At 46.1% G+C, this 17,728-nt stretch overlaps 1 protein-coding gene across 1 annotated transcript in view; it reads left to right on the top strand.

Annotated features, from left to right (window-relative positions):
• Positions 1-16,688, top strand: part of LOC122924166 (phospholipid-transporting ATPase IC-like) — a gene marked incomplete at its 3' end in the record, with an annotated part of 52,752 nt that extends 36,064 nt beyond the window's left edge. The window contains exons 7-10 of the mRNA XM_044275104.1: positions 1,345-1,427; positions 3,469-3,627; positions 16,322-16,410; positions 16,492-16,688. Of these exons, the coding sequence (XP_044131039.1) occupies positions 1,345-1,427; positions 3,469-3,627; positions 16,322-16,410; positions 16,492-16,688 (528 nt within the window). The remainder of the gene's footprint in view (positions 1-1,344; positions 1,428-3,468; positions 3,628-16,321; positions 16,411-16,491) is intronic.
• Between the last annotated feature and the right edge of the window lie 1,040 nt (positions 16,689-17,728).

The following is a 17,728-nucleotide window of genomic DNA, read 5'->3' as shown; positions in this document are numbered from 1 at the left end:
AGTTCCATTGGCAGCCATACATGCCCACGCCATGGCACTACCACCACCATGCTTCACTGATGAGGTGGTGTGCTTAGGATCATGAGCAGTTCCTTTCCTTCTCCATACTCTTCTCTTCCCATCACTCTGGTACAAGTTGATCTTGGTCTCATCTGTCCATAGGATGTTGTTCCAGAACTGTGAAGGCTTTTTTAGATGTCGTTTGGCAAACTCTAATCTGGCCTTCCTGTTTTTGAGGCTCACCAATGGTTTACATCTTGTGGTGAACCCTCTGTATTCACTCTGGTGAAGTCTTCTCTTGATTGTTGACTTTGACACACATACACCTACCTCCTGGAGAGTGTTCTTGATCTGACCAACTGTTGTGAAGGGTGTTTTCTTCACCAGGGAAAGAATTCTTCGGTCATCCAGCACAGTTGTTTTCCGTGGTCTTCCGGGTCTTTTGGTGTTGCTGAGCTCTTTCTAAGAATGTTCCAAACAGTTGTTTTGGCCATACCTAATGTTTTTGCTATGTCTCTGATGGGTTTGTTGTGTTTTTTCAGCCTAATGGTGGCTTGCTTTACTGATAGTGACAGCTCTTTGGATCTCATCTTGAGAGTTGACAGCAACAGATTCCAAATGCAAATAGCAGACTGGAAATGAACTCTGGACCTTTTATCTGCTGTAATTGGGATAATGATGGAATAACACACACCTGGCCATGGAACAGCTGAGAAGACAATTGTCCCATTACTTTTGGTCCCTTAACAAGTAGGAGGCACATATGCAAACTGTTGTAATTCCTACACCGTTCACCTGATTTGGATGTAAATACCCTCAAATTAAAGCTGCCAGTCTGCAGGTAAAGCAGATCTTGTTCGTTTTATTTCAAATCCATTGTGGTGGTGTATAGAGCCAAAAATGTTAGAATTGTGTAGATGTCCCAATATTTATGGACCTGACTGTATATACACAAGTAAAAAAAATATGAATAAAATACAAATAAAGGAAAAGAAAAAAAATCTCCTATGTCAACCCGAACCATTCACTCTACATATTAGGCATCAAAAGAGCTGACATTTTAATAAATTATTTTGGTGTCAATTTGAATATTAAAAAAATAAAATTACTAAATGATTTATTATAAGCTTTACCACACATAAAATGTAAAAAATAAAAATAAATAGGCAATAATTTTTGTAGCCCTAGAACTAATAAAGTTTGGGTAGTTAAAACACCTTTGTGGGTCCTTAGCGTGCCTGGTCATCAAGGGGTTAAAATAAGGGAATACCTATTGAATTTCGAAATTGACTAATTAAATTGTAAAAAATCTCTTTAAATCTGACGTCAGATTTCTTTTTCCAGTGAAACAAACTTGAAGTTTAAGATGTCCCTTGAAGTAACAGATACATTTCTCCAAGAAGAGCATGAACTTTCAAAATTTGAAGGTGAGGAGTTCATTAGGTCACAGAATTGATAATATTTAAAGGGGTTATGGCATGACTGATGTAAAAAAATGAAAATCAGACATGATATAGTACACAACAATACCTTTCTAACAATGTTAGAACCAGCCCTGTACCTCACATGGATCCAGAGATATCCACATTCATTGCTCCAATTGCTCTGCTACATTATATTTAGCCTGGCAGCTCAGGGGGTGTGTCCTTTCTGCTGCAGCGTTCTTCCTGTAACTCACACTACATCTATAAGCTTGTTTTAGGTGGTCACTAAACCATAGGTGGTCACTGAAAAAATCCTTGGTAAAGAATAATATATACAAAATAAGACGTAATGAGCGAAACGCGTTGAGATTCCTTGGGTCCACATTGTTATTTAGCATGCCCCAGTCTGGTCGGTATTTTGTATGTTTTTCTTTTTACTTCAGTATAGCATATGTTCTTTATTAAAGGAAATGTGTCACATGGATTATCACTATTAAAGTAAAACTATTGCCATGTAGAACATAACACCTCCTTCGTCACTGATGCAAGGTAACACTGCCCACGCTTGCCTTAAGTTTTGCTGAAAAAATCCTGCACAGGCGCATGCCCAGTGACACATTTGAGGCTGATGCCCTCAGTAGGAGATGGAGCACGCAGATGCAGGCAGCCTTCGGTAGTGCGCCTGCGCAATATTTCTTGGCGAAGCTGAAGGCAAGTGTGGGCGTCATTACCTTGTGTCATTGACGTAGCGGGGGGAGCGGCTGTGTTCCGTTAGATTTCCCTACCCCGTGAGATTTCCGTACCCTCGTCACTTCCGGCCACACCAGACATGACGTGAGAGGTGTGCCGTGCCACGCAGACGCACAACGACGAGGTAGGGAAATTTCACAGCAGAGTTAGCTGGACAGTAGACAACGGCCGACACTGCGCATGCGCCAGGAGCCTCACCAGCGGTTAGGGTAGGGAAAAAGTATGGGCCAGTGCGCAGGAGCGGTGATCGGATTGGATGGATGTTCTCAGCTGGACATCGGCCGACACTGCGCATGCGCTGGGAGCCTCACCAGCGGTTAGGGTAGGAAAAAGCACTGGCCTGTAATTTCTCACTACCCTAACCGCTGGTGAGGCTCCCAGCGCATGCGCAGTGTTGGCCGGTGTCCAGCTGAGAGCATACATCCGATCACCGCGTCTGCACACTGGCCTGTAATTTTTCCCTAACCTCTGGTGAGGCTCCCGGCGCATGCGCAGTGTCGGCCGGTGTCCAGCTAACTCTGCTGTGAAATTTCCCTACCCCGTAGTTGTGCGCCTGCGCGGCACACATCCTCACGTCATGTCCGTTGCGGCCGGAAGTGAAGAGGGTAGGGAAATCTCACAGGGTAGGGAAATCTAATGGAACAGCGGCAACGGCACCCCTGGGAGCATGGAGTCGCAGCCCAGGAGAGGCGTGCTAGGGCTCTGCTGGAGGGCTGGCCTGGGCACTGGATGGGGGCGTTCCTGGGCACCGTTGAAAGAAAATAACACCCCTCTGGGCACCTGCCTAATTTGCATATCATACAAAGATGATTTTCAAAAGATAGAAAACAAGAAACGCCAAATGAAAGGTACATCAGGGAAGGAGGTGTTATGTTCTACATGGCAATAGTTTTATTCTAATAGTGATAATAATTCATGTGACAGATTTCCCTTAAGTGGTTATACACTATATTATACATCTTAATAATAATATGATTTGGATAATTGTGGAATTACATTTTTATTCTCTTGGAGCCCAGCACCGGCCCACTGCAAATGATTCACTCCTTTCATCACTGACGTCATTGTTCTGGTGCGCCGTAATCACGCGCATGCGCCCTGGATCCACTTATCAGCACCCATGCAGTGTCCTGGCCGCAGCCTCAGCGAACGAAGCGCGCATGCGCCAGCTGTCTGCGCACTTCGCTCGTCCCGGAAAGGAAGTGATTAGTATTAATAAGGGTGTTGCCATGTGAACATGTATGGGGCTTAAAGTGCATTGCGAATCTCTATATGTTAACATTTTATTTTTCAGGGATGGTTGAATGTGAGGAACCAAATAACCGCTTGGATAAGTTTGTGGGCACATTAATCTGGAGAGGATCAAGTTGTGGAATTGATAATGATAACATTTTACTTAGAGGCTGCAAAATCCGCAACACACTCTACTGCCATGGCCTAGTCATATTTGCAGGTAATTTACGCGTTCATCTTACTGTATACCTTAGGCTTTTCAGTATGAGTTAAAGAGTAGATGCCCTTGTAGTAGCTGGAGCCCGGGGCGAAACTACAATAGCGGCAGACCATGTGACTTCTATGGGGCCCAGGGCAAGAGGCGGCCCAGTCTTAGTTGGGATTGTCTCCTCTTCTACTGGGGGTGAAAACTTGGTCAGGACTCTACCCTCTAAAGGAACAACTTTTAGCAAATGAGGCAGTGGATAAATGGCCCAAGGGTCATTGAAAAGGGTTTAGGTAGAAACCCTTCTGTCCTGTGTGGGGGACCTGATTTGATCCTTGCTATGGGGTCCTTACTTCTCTATGTACACCACTGGCTGGAGCACAAATCTACTGCAAAAAGGGAGATGTCCCCATGAATGCGGTTGGACTTGCCAACCATCCTCTGGTGTCCCCAGGCTCTGATACCATAATGAGCCCCAAAGATCCAGGAGAAAAACTCATTAGGCTGCCTTTGGAGTCCATCACTTGCCACTAGGGTCTATTTCTTTGATCCTAAACCTATTAAACTTTATTAAAGATATAAGGGTTAGGCTTTTAGAATAATTTCCTCTGGTAGGCCCTGAGAATACTAGTCTGCCCATGGAAGATCTGGTACATGGATGACCCAATGATTTCAATGGATACTTTGTAACACCTCATGAGACCTGTTTTGTTGGAACAGGATGTCCGGACAGGACAACTCTTTAGGGTTGACTGGTTGGAATGATTTTTTTTTAGAAAAGTTGCATAATTGATTAAAATAGCAAGTACTCATGAATCGTCCAGCACTGCCATTCTGATGCTTGCCAGGTCCCTACTGATATCATGGTCAGATGCCATCTGGACACACAGAAAATGGGCAGGAAATGGTTGCCCAGCCAATCAACAGCTGAGGGGTTATCCCACTGGATGACTGACACCTCGGTGAATCCCAATGGACCCCATTAAATCAGCACGGTCCTTCAGAGGCCAATAGTGCCTACTGAGCAATAGATCTGTCATAGCATGGCTTCCGGTTTAAATGGTTCCAAGATGGATGTGAACTATGGTGATCTAATGATCAGTAGGATTCACAGAGCCCATACCCCCACTGATGACATCTGTCACATATTCCATGTTCTTTTCAACCAACTTTATTGATTTGGAAACAAAAGAAGGTCTTCAAGAGGATCTGTGAGCTCTCCTGACGTGGATCTGTGAGCTCTCCTGACGTGGCACCAATAACCTCACAATAGAAGAAAATTAGTATCCTTCCTTTTTTAATTCCAAATATGACAATCTGAATCCCTGGATCAAAGTCCCAACAAAAGAAATCTAGAACCTTTAACCACTTCAACCCCGCTAGCTGAAACCCCCTTAATGACCAGGCCACATTGCTCGGTCATGCAACTTACCACCCAAATGAATTTGACCTCCTTTTCTTCTCACTAATAGAGCTTTCATTTGGTGGTATTTCATTGCTGCTGACATTTTAACTTTTTTTGTTATTAATCAAAATTTAACGATTTTTTTGCAAAAAAATGTCATTTTTCACTTTCAGTTGTAAAATTTAGCAAAAAAAACGACATCCATATATAAATTTTTCACTAAATTTATTGTTCTACATGTCTTTGATAAAAAAAAATGTTTGGGTAAAAAAAATATGGTTTGGGTAAAAGTTATAGCATTTACAAACTATGGTACAAAAATGTGAATTTCCGCTTTTTGAAGCAGCTCTGACTTTCTGAGCACCTGTCATGTTTCCTGAGGTTCTACAATGCCCAAACAGTAGAAAAACCCCACAAATGACCCCATTTCGGAAAGTAGACACCCTAAGGTATTCACTGATGGGCATAGTGAGTTCATAGAACTTTTTTTTTTTGTCACAAGTTAGCGGAAAATGATGATTTTTATTTTATTTTTTTCTTACAAAGTCTCATATTCCACTAACTTGTGACAAAAAATAAAAACTTCCATGAACTCACTATGCCCATCACAAAATACCTTGGGGTGTCTTCTTTCCAAAATGGGGTCACTTGTGGGGTAGTTATACTGCCCTGGCATTCTAGGGGCCCAGATGTGTGAGAAGAAGTTTGCAATCAAAATCTGTAAAAAATGACCGGTGAAATCCGAAAGGTGCACTTTGGAATGTGTGCCCCTTTGCCCACCTAGGCTGCAAAAAAGTGTCACACATCTGGTATCGCCGTACTCAGGAGAAGTTGGGGAATGTGTTTTGGGGTGTCATTTTACCCATGCTGGGTGAGATAAATATCTTGGTCAAATGCCAACTTTGTATAAAAAAATGGGAAAAGTTGTCTTTTGCCAAGATATTTCTCTCACCCAGCATGGGTATATGTAAAATGACACCCCAAAACACATTCCCCAACTTCTCCTGAGTACGGCGATACCAGATGTGTGACACTTTTCTGCAGCCTAGGTGGGCAAAGGGGCACACATTACAAAGAGCACCTTTAGGATTTCACCGGCCATTTTTTACACATTTTGATTGCAAAGTTCTTCTCACACATTTGGGCCCCTAGAATGCCAGGGCAGTATAACTACCCCACAAGTGACCCCAGTTTGGAAAGAAGACACCCCAAGGTATTCCGTGAGGGGCATGGCGAGTTCCTAGAATCTTTTATTTTTTGTCACAAGTTAGCGGAAAATGATGATTTTTTTTTTATTTTATTTTTTCTTACAAAGTCTCATATTCCACTAACTTGTGACAAAAAATAAAAACTTCCATGAACTCACTATGCCCATCACAAAATACCTTGGGGTGTCTTCTTTCCAAAATGGGGTCACTTGTGGGGTAGTTATACTGCCCTGGCATTCTAGGGGTCCAGATGTGTGAGAAGAAGTTTGCAATCAAAATCTGTAAAAAATGACCGGTGAAATCCTAAAGGTGCTCTTTGGAATGTGGGTCCCTTTGCCCACCTAGGCTGCAAAAAAGTGTCACACATGTGGTATCGCCGTACTCGGGAGAAGTTGGGGAATGTGTTTTGGGGTGTCATTTTACATATACCCATGCTGGGTGAGAGAAATATCTCGGCAAATGACAACTTTTCCAATTTTTTTATACAAAGTTGGCATTTGACCAAGATATTTATCTCACCCAGCATGGGTATATGTAAAATGACACCCCAAAACACATTCCCCAACTTCTCCTGAGTACGGCGATACCAGATGTGTGACACTTTTTTGCAGCCTAGATGCGCAAAGCGGCCCAAATTCCTTTTAGGAGGGCATTTTTAGACATTTGGATCCCAGACTCACGCTTTAGGGCCCCTAAAAAGCCAGGGCAGTATAAATACCCCACATGTGACCCCACTTTGGAAAGAAGACACCCCAAGGTATTCAATGAGGGGCATGGCGAGTTCATAGAAATTTTTTTTTTTGCATAAGTTAGCGGAAATTGATTTTTTTTTTGTTTTTTCTCACAAAGTCTCACTTTCCGCTAACTTGGGACAAAAATTTCAATCTTTCATGGACTCAATATGCCCCTCACGAAATACCTTGGGGTGTCTTCTTTCCGAAATGGGGTCACATGTGGGGTATTTATACTGCCCTGGCTTTTTAGGGGCCCTAAAGCGTGAGAAGAAGTCTGGAATATAAATGTCTAAAAAATTTTACGCATTTGGATTCCGTGAGGGGTATGGTGAGTTCATGTGAGATTTTATTTTTTGGACACAAGTTAGTGGAATATGAGACTTTGTAAGAAAAAACAAACAAAAAAAAATATTTCCGCTAACTTGGGCCAAAAAAATGTCTGAATGGAGCCTTACAGGGGGTGATCAATGACAGGGGGGTGATCACCCATATAGACTCCCTGATCACCCCCCTGTCATTGATCACCCCCCTGTCATTGATCACCCCCCTGTAAGGCTCCATTCAGACGTCCGTATGATTTTTACAGATCCACGGATACATGGATCGGATCCGCAAAACGCATACGGACGTCTGAATGGAGCCTTACAGGGGGGTGATCAATGACAGGGGGGTGATCAATGTCAGGGGGTGATCAGGGAGTGTATATGAGGTGATCACCCCCCTGTCATTGATCACCCCCCTGTAAGGCTCCATTCAGACGTCCGTATGTGTTTTGCGGATCCGATCCATGTATCCGTGGATCCGTAAAAATCATACGGACGTCTGAATGGAGCCTTACAGGGGGGTGATCAATGACAGGGGGGTGATCAATGACAGGGGGGTGATCAGGAAGTCTATATGGGTGATCACCCCCTTGTCATTGATCACCCCCCTGTAAAGCTCCATTCAGACGTCCGTATGTGTTTTGCGAATCCGATCCATGTATCCGTGGATCCGTAAAAATCATACGGACGTCTGAATGGAGCCTTACAGGGAGGTGATCAATGACAGGGGGGTGATCAATGACAGGGAAGTGATCAGGAAGTCTATATGCGTGATCACCCCCTTGTCATTGATCACCCCCCTGTAAAGCTCCATTCAGACGTCCGTATGTGTTTTGCGGATCCGATCCATGTATCCGTGGATCCGTAAAAATCATACGGACGTCTGAATGGAGCCTTACAGGGGGGTGATCAATGACAGGGGGGTGATCAATGACAGGGGGGTGATCGGGAAGTCTATATGCGTGATCACCCCCTTGTCATTGATCACCCCCCTGTAAGGCTCCAGTCAGACGTCCGTATGCGTTTTGCGGATCCGATCCATGCATCAGTGGATCCGTAAAAATCATACGGACGTCTGAACGGAGCCTGACAGGGGGGTGATCAGGGAGTCTGTATGGGGTGATCAGTGGTTCATAAAGGGTTAAAAAGTGACAGGGGGGTGTGTGTAGTGTAGTGTAGTGTTTTGTGTTACTTCACTGAGCTGCCTGTGTCCTCTGGTGGTCGATCCAAACAAAAGGGACCACCAGAGGACCAGGTAGCAGGTATATTAGACGCTGTTATCAAAACAGCATCTAATATACCTGTTAGGGGTTAAAAAAATGTCAGTGTTTTATTCACACTTTAGGCAAGTGACAAAACAAGCAGTCATATTCAAACAAAAAGTCACCTTGTGGTGTTGGTGGTAATTCACACCATGCGGCAATTCTGCCTCAAAGAGTCCTTGCTGAGAGCAGCACCAACCTGTTTTCACGCCAAACAGGTAGCAAGCCTTCATCCAGACACAAGGCTCCCAGACCCCAACACAAAGTCCTGGCTTCTAAGCCCAGCTGCCTATTTAAGGACAGCCAGGTGCTGCCAAAACCCGGACCGGCATTTAAAATCCGGTCCAGTATTTGACCTCACCTGGCTGTAAATCAGCCCAGCAACACATGCTGGGAGGAAAATATCTGTTTGCCCAGGCCAAACCTCTAACTGTGTCACACCTTCGAATACACAGGTGCCCAAAATTATACATAGCATTGTTCGCTAAAGTTGAGTTTACTGTCCACCATGGGCGTCATTAGGTCAAAACATTCGGGGCTTGAGCCCCGGATGTTTTGACCAGTGCCCCGAATGACTGCTGGCACTGGCAGGGCCGGCCGGGGCTCTGACTCTCCTGCGCTACACCGGCCTCGCCGCTCACATATATTTAACTCTAAACTGTAATCCTAATCCGCCTGCAGACTTAACTTTTAACTTGAAATCAGCCACTCATCTCATTACTAGATTCTTAGCTCCGGTAACAGCAGGCAGTGCAGGCGGCGCTCGTTCACTGACGTCAGTCGTCTGCTCCTCCCACTAGGTGGCGCAGGCGCGTGATGTCAGTGAGTGAGCACCGCCCCCACTGCCTGTTACTGGAGCTGACTAGCTGAGAGCAGCGGCGTTGCTAGAGTCTGAAGAGATCCGGGGCACGAGCCCACATGAAGCCAAGCACCCACCCCATGAAGCCACGCCCTTATCACGACTGGGGGGCCTTCACAAGTAGTTATTAACCCCTTTAAGCAGTCCCCCTTCAGTGAATGGGGGACTGCTGAATGGGGTTAATAACTACAGTGAAGGGCCTAGCCGTCTTGGCAACCCCACAGATCATCCATAAAAGTGTCATCCACAGATCCCCATCAGTGTCATCCACAGATCCCCATCAGTGTCATCCACAGATCTCTATCAGTGTCATCCACAGATCCCCATCAGTGTCATCCACAGATCCCCCATAAGTGTCATCCACCACAGATCCCCATAAATGTCATCCACAGATCTCCCTAAGTGTCATCCACAGATCCCCATCAGTGTCATCCACAGATCCTCCATAAGTGTCATCCCGCACAAATCCACATAAATATCATCCACAGATCACCCTAAGTGTCATCCACAGATCCGCTCCCCGCCCAGTGCCGCCTCCTAGCTAATTTATTTACTTCACTTGCCTCTGTGTAATCTCGCACAGGCGCACTGGCAGAGGCATCGTCAAACGAGGTGCGCTGGAAGATGGCACTTAGCTTGATGATGCCTCTGCCAGTGCGCTTGTGCGAGATTACACAGAGGCAAGTGAAGTGAATAAATTAGCTAGAAGGCTGCGCTGCGAGCCGGGGCCCCCCGTCGGCCCTGCATTCGGGGCACTGGACAAAACATCCAGGGGTCCAGCCCCGAATGTTTTGACCTAACGACGCCCCTGGCTGAGAGTAAGATAAAGACTAGAGATGAGCACTGATTTAAACTTAAAGTTAAAGTTGCAGGATACGGATTAGGATTACAGTTTAAAATGTTAATGTACACTCCTGTGAGCGGCGGGGAGGGGGATCTTTGGATGGCACTGTTATAGGGAGGGGGATCTGTGGATGACACTGCTATGGGAGGGGGATCTGTGTATGGCTGTCACAACCAGACAGCTGAGAAGCTCTGACAGAGGCCTTTCAGAACCTCCTCCTTGAGTTTCTGTGTTGTGGTATTCAGCTCCTCCTCTCGTTAGCCTCTCTCAGCTGTCATGTGTTGGACTAATTGCTTCCCTTTAAATTCTTCCCCAGAAGGCTTTTCTGGGCGGCTTATATTTCTTCCTGGAGTGTGTGTGCATGCCCATCTGGTTCTCCTCTCCTCTACAAAGCTAAGTGTTGTACATTTATCTGTTATTTTCTGTTTGCTGGATCCCAGGTGACCCTGACTCCCTCCGTATCTTGTGTAGGGAGCCGGTGGTCGTGTCCCCTCACTATTGTAGGGTGCTCAGGGGTTATATAGTCAAGGTACGTGGATATGCATACCTCCACCATTCGGATCTATGCATAGGCTGAGCAGCCAGGGAAAGTGCCAGGTCTTCTGCAGGGGTCTCCCTTTTGTTCCTTAGCTGTTGGATCCAGCGAGTCATTTATGCATGTTGTTTTGCCTTGTTTCCTGTGCACATTCCGTGACATTATAAGCCGCCAAAACCGTCTTAAGCATGGATCCGGTTTCACTTTTGGCTGAACGCTTCCAGGGTCTTTCATTGGAGGTAGCTGACCTCCGTAAGACTTTTTCTCAGCTTCAAGTGACCGGTTCAGCTTGCGTTCATGGAGCTTGTTCTGAGCCTAAGATCTCGCTCCCGGATACGTTCTCCGGGGGTAGTGAGAATTTTGTGCGTTTTAGAGAGGCTTGCAAACTCCATTTTCGCCTTCTTCCCCTTTCCTCTGGAGATGAGGAACGGAGGGTGGGGATCATTATATCGCTGCTCAGAGGTAACGCTCAGTCCTGGGCCTTTTCGCTGCCGGAGGGGGCACGGCCTCTCCGTTCAGTGGATGAATTCTTTTTAGCCCTGGGTCAGATATATGATGATCCGGATCGTATTGCTCTGGCGGAGTCTAGACTACGTCTCTTATGCCAGGGTAAACAATCCGCAGAAATATACTGCTCAGAATTTCGGAGATGGGCAGCTGATACTGGTTGGAATGATGCTGCACTCCGAAGTCAATTTTGCCATGGTCTTTCAGAGGGATTGAAAGATGCATTTGCCTTTCATGAAAGGCCTATTTCTTTGGACTCTGCTATGTCTCAGGCCGTTCGTATTGACAGGCGTCTTAGAGAGAGAGGAGAGATCTCTCCTTCCTGTCATACTCGGTCCCAGGACTGTGCAGCGGTCCCATTCTGTGCGCAGGGGTCTCAGTCGCTGTCAGCCCCTTCTGAGCAGGAGCCCATGCAGCTGGGGTTGATTGCTTCTGACAATAGAAGATTCAGCCCGCATGGGACGGTTTGTTTTTGTTGTGGAGGTATTAATCATTTGGCAAATATTTGTCCCTCTAGGAGATTCAGGCAGTTCTCTGGGTATAATAAAGAAACAAAGAGGAAAAAATCTTTGAAAAATGTTCCATCTGTTACCATTGGCAGGGTTGAGGCGGAAATTGAAGGTTTTCCCTTTGCTTGTAGTTCCCGTTTTGTCCTGCCGGCTAGGGTGGCGCTAGAGAGCAAGAACATTTTTTGTGAGATTTTTGTGGATAGTGGAGCAGCGGTCAATCTCATTGATAATCAATTTGCGATAACTCATGGTTTCCAGGTGTGCGCTTTGAGAAAGGATATTCCTGTTTTTGCTATCGATTCCGCTCCACTTTCTCAGAAATCATTAAAGGGCATAGTTCACAATATCCGTTTAATTGTGAGTGATGCTCATGTTGAGGATGTGTCATGTTTCGTCCTTAGCGGTTTGCCCACCCCTCTGGTGTTGGGGCTGCCCTGGCTCACTAAGCATAACCCCACCATTGATTGGCAAGCGAAGCAAATAAATGGTTGGAGTGACTTTTGCAGAGAGAATTGCCTCATGACATCTGTTTCTGAGGTTGCTACTAAGACTGTACCATCTTTTCTCTCTGAATTTTCGGATGTCTTCTCTGAGAGTGGAGTTCAGGATTTGCCCCCGCACAGGGAGTACGATTGCCCTATTAATCTCATCCCAGAAACCAAGCTGCCTAAATCTCGTTTATACAATCTTTCCCAATCTGAGAGGATCGCTATGCGTGCTTATATCTCTGAGAGTCTGAGAAAGGGACACATACGACCCTCGAAGTCACCTGTTGCCGCTGGTTTTTTCTTTGTTAAGAAAAAAGATGGTTCTTCAAGACCTTGTCTGGATTTCAGGGAGCTGAACAATATCACAATTCGTGACCCTTATCCGCTTCCTCTGATCCCGGACCTATTTAACCAGGTTGTTGGGGCTAAAGTCTTTTCCAAATTAGATTTAAGAGGGGCATACAACCTGGTCAGGGTCAGAGAAGGGGACGAATGGAAGACGGCCTTCAATACCCCTGAGGGCCATTTTGAAAACTTGGTTATGCCTTTTGGTTTGATGAATGCCCCAGCCGTTTTTCAGCATTTCGTGAACAGCATTTTTTATCATTTGATGGGAAAATTTGTATTGGTGTATTTGGATGACATTTTGATTTTTTCGCCCGATTTCAAAACTCATAAGGAACATTTACGTCAGGTCTTGCTCATTCAGCGGGAGAATAAATTATATGCGAAACTGGAAAAATGTGTGTTTGCGGTTCCAGAAATTCAATTTCTGGGGTTTCTTCTTTCCGCTTCTGGTTTTCGCATGGACCCCGAGAAGGTCCGCGCTGTGCTTGAGTGGGAGCTTCCTGAGAATCAAAAGGCGCTGATGCATTTTTTGGGCTTTGCCAATTATTACAGGAAGTTCATTTTGAATTATTCTTCTATTGTTAAACCACTCACTGATATGACCAGAAAGGGGGTAGATTTTTCTTCTTGGTCAGTAGAGGCGCGTAAGGCTTTTTCTGATATCAAGGAGAGTTTTGCTTCCGCTCCCATCTTGGTGCAACCTGATGTTTCGTTACCCTTCATAGTTGAGGTTGATGCTTCTGAGGTGGGTGTGGGGGCGGTCTTGTCTCAGGGTTCCTCTCCTGCCAATTGGCGACCGTGTGCCTTTTTCTCAAGAAAACTCTCCTCCGCAGAGAGAAATTACGATGTGGGAGATAGGGAATTGTTGGCCATCAAGTTGGCTTTTGAGGAATGGCGCCATTGGCTAGAGGGAGCCAGACACCCTATTACCGTATTTACTGACCATAAAAATCTGGCCTACTTGGAGTCAGCCAAGCGTCTGAACCCGAGACAGGCCAGATGGTCGTTGTTCTTTTCTAGGTTTAATTTTGTTGTCACGTTCCGCCCTGGAGTTAAGAATGTGAAGGCAGATGCCCTGTCACGTTGTTTTCCGGGAGGCGGGAATTTTGAAGACCCGGGTCCCATTTTGGCTGAAGGTGTGGTGGTCTATGCTCTTTTTCCTGAATTGGAGGCAGAGGTGCAGGCAGCCCAGTCAGAGGCTCCTGATCTTTGTCCTCCTGGGAGGTTGTTTGTGCCTCTCGCTTTAAGACACAAGATTTTTAAAGAACACCACGATACGGTCCTTGCTGGGCACCCGGGGGTAAGAGCCACACTGGATCTCATCGCTCGGAGATTCTGGTGGTCTGCGCTTCGTAAGTCGGTTGAGGGTTTTGTGGCAGCCTGCGAGACTTGCGCTCGTGCCAAAGTCCCTCATTCACGGCCATCAGGTCCTCTCCTTCCCTTACCCATTCCTTCCCGTCCTTGGACACATCTGTACATGGACTTTATAACGGACCTGCCTCGTTCCTCGGGGAAGACTGTGATTCTGGTGGTGGTGGACCGTTTTAGCAAAATGGTGCATTTCATCCCTTTTCCTGGTTTGCCCAATGCTAAGACGCTGGCGCAGGCATTTGTTGATCACATTGTCAAATTGCACGGTATTCCTTCAGACATAGTCTCTAATAGGGGCACGCAGTTTGTTTCCAGATTCTGGAAGGCTTTCTGTTCTCGCTTGGGGGTTCGGTTGTCATTCTCTTCTGCTTTCCACCCGCAGTCGAATGGCCAGACAGAGCGCGTCAATCAGAATCTGGAGACATATCTGCGTTGTTTTGTGGCGGAGAATCAAGAGGATTGGTGTTCTTTTTTGTCCCTTGCTGAGTTTGCTTTAAATAACCGTCGTCAGGAGTCCTCTGATAAGTCACCATTTTTTGGTGCATATGGGTTTCATCCACAGTTTGGGACTTTCTCGGGAAAGGGGTCTTCTGGTTTACCTGATGAGGAGAGATTCTCCTCGTCTTTGTCATCTATTTGGCAAAAGATTCAAGATAATCTAAAGAGCATGAGTGAGAGATATAAGCGTGTGGCTGATAAGAGACGTGTGCTTGGTCCGGACCTGAATGTTGGTGATCTGGTGTGGTTGTCTACCAAGAATATCAAATTGAAGGTTCCCTCCTGGAAGTTGGGTCCTAGGTTTATTGGGCCTTACAAAATCCTGTCTGTCATCAATCCTGTTGCATACCGTCTTGATCTTCCTCAGACTTGGAAGATCCATAATGTTTTTCATAAGTCCTTATTGAAACCTTATGTTCAACCCATTGTACCCTCGCCTTTGCCTCCTCCTCCGATTATGGTTGATGGGAATCTTGAATTTCAGGTCTCTGGGATTGTGGATTCTCGTCTTGTCCGCGGTTCTCTTCAGTACCTTGTTCACTGGGAGGGGTATGGTCCTGAGGAGAGGATGTGGGTCCCAGTGACGGACATTAAAGCCTCTCGTCTCATCAGGGCTTTCCATAGGTCCCATCCTGAGAAGGTGGGTTCTGAGTGTCCGGAGTCCACTCGTAGAGGGAGGGGTACTGTCACAACCAGACAGCTGAGAAGCTCTGACAGAGGCCTTTCAGAACCTCCTCCTTGAGTTTCTGTGTTGTGGTATTCAGCTCCTCCTCTCGTTAGCCTCTCTCAGCTGTCATGTGTTGGACTAATTGCTTCCCTTTAAATTCTTCCCCAGAAAGCTTTTCTGGGCGGCTTATATTTCTTCCTGGAGTGTGTGTGCATGCCCATCTGGTTCTCCTCTCCTCTACAAAGCTAAGTGTTGTACATTTATCTGTTATTTTCTGTTTGCTGGATCCCAGGTGACCCTGACTCCCTCCGTATCTTGTGTAGGGAGCCGGTGGTCGTGTCCCCTCACTATTGTAGGGTGCTCAGGGGTTATATAGTCAAGGTACGTGGATATGCATACCTCCACCATTCGGATCTATGCATAGGCTGAGCAGCCAGGGAAAGTGCCAGGTCTTCTGCAGGGGTCTCCCTTTTGTTCCTTAGCTGTTGGATCCAGCGAGTCATTTATGCATGTTGTTTTGCCTTGTTTCCTGTACACATTCCGTGACAATGGCACAGTTATGGGGAGGGGGATCTGTGGATGGCCCTGTTATGGGGAGGGGGATCTGTGGATGGCACTGTTATGGGGAGGGGGATCTGTGTATGGCACTGTTATGGGGAAGGGGATCTGTGGATGGCCTTGTTATAGGAAGGGGGATCGGTGGATGGCCGTGTTATAGGAAGGGGGATCTGTGGATGGCACTGTTATGGGGAGGGGGATCTGTGTATGGCACAGTTATGGGGAGGGGGATCTGTGGATGGCACTGTTACGGGGAGGGGGATCTGTGGATGGCACTGTTATGGATGATTTGTGGGGTTGTCCAGACGGCTAGGTCCTTCACTGTAGTTATTAACCCCATTCAGCAGTCCCCCATTCACTGAAGGGGGGACTGCTGAAATGGGTTAATAACTACTGTGAAGGCCCCCACCCCCGGTGGCGATGAGGGCGTGGCTTCACGTGGGCTCGTGCCCCGGATGTCTTCAGACCATAGCAACGCCCCTGCTGTCCACCAATATCCGCCAAGTCTTTTTCAGTGGCAGCTTTACTCAGAGATAAAGATAGTCCCTATTTAAGTTATTTACATTAATTTGTTATTCTATTTGGGTACCTAGGTCCGGACAGTAAAATTATGAGAAACAGTGGAAGATCGACTCTGAAAAGAACGAAAATCGATCATCTCATGAATGGAATGGTGTACATGGTAAAGGATCCTATAATTCTGAGCCATTATTATAGTAAATTCAAGAACTCTTACTATAGATAGGCTGTATTTGTCTTGCAGATATTTCTCCTACTGATCCTGAGCGCTGCTGGTTTAGCCATCGGTGAGACATTTTGGGAGAGTAATGTAAACAGTGGAAACACATCTTGGTATCTGAATGATGGGAATGACTACTCGCCAAACTACCGGGGATTTCTGGGCTTCTGGGGATATATAATTGTTCTGAACACAATGGTACCAATATCCCTCTACGTAAGGTACAGCTAATTTATACCATATTACTATGGAATTACTATCATGTCAAAATGTATAGAAAAACGGCAAAAACAGCATATCACTTGGCCAACACAGTGGTGCTGAAAATCCTGGACCTAGTACTGTAGGTGTTAGTTTAGCAAATATGCATGTCGGTGCTGGAAATAATTGCCAGATTATCAGACTTTGATGCCAGATTAAAGTAGTTTTCTGGGACCCAGTGAGTCCCACAAACCCATTTTAATTACACAGTACTGTCACAACCAGACAGCTGAGAAGCTCTGACAGAGGCCTTTCAGAACCTCCTCCTTGAGTTTCTGTGTTGTGGTATTCAGTTCCTCCTCTCGTTGGCCTCTCTCAGCTGTCATGTGTTGGACTAATTGCTTCCCTTTAAATTCCTCCCCAGAATGCTTTTCTGGGCGGCTTATACTACTTCCTGGAGTGTGTGTGCATGCTGACTTTGTTCTCCTGTTTGCTTCAAAGCTAAGTGTTGTACCTTTATCTGTTATTTTCTGTTTGCTGGATCCCAGGTGACCCTGACTCCCTCCGTATCTTGTGTAGGGAGCCGGTGGTCGTGTCCCCTCACTATTGTAGGGTGCTCAGGGCTTTATAGTCAAGGTTCGTGGATATGCAAACCTCCACCATTAGGATCTTTGCATAGGCTGAGCAGCCAGGGAAAGTGCCAGGTCTTCTGCAGGGGTCTCCCTTGGTTCCTTAGCTTTTGGATCCAGCGAGTCATTTATACATGTTGCTTTGCCTTGTTTCCTGTACACCGTCCGTGACATTATAAGCCGCCATAACCGTCTCAAGCATGGATCCGGTTTCACTTTTGGCTGAACGCTTCCAGGGTCTTTCATAGGAGGTAGCTGATCTCCGTAAGACTTTTTCTCAGCTTCAAGTGACCGGTTCAGCTTGCGTTCATGGAGTTTGTTCTGAGCCTAAGATCTCGCTCCCGGATACGTTCTCCGGGGGTAGTGAGAATTTTGTGCGTTTTAGAGAGGCTTGCAAACTCCATTTTCGCCTTCTTCCCCACTCCTCTGGT

This window comes from Bufo gargarizans, unplaced genomic scaffold (assembly GCF_014858855.1).
Source record: "Bufo gargarizans isolate SCDJY-AF-19 unplaced genomic scaffold, ASM1485885v1 original_scaffold_883_pilon, whole genome shotgun sequence".
Taxonomy (NCBI): Eukaryota; Metazoa; Chordata; class Amphibia; order Anura; family Bufonidae; genus Bufo; species Bufo gargarizans.
Note: the sequence above shows the minus strand (reverse complement) of the source record. Positions and strands in the feature narration are given on the sequence as shown.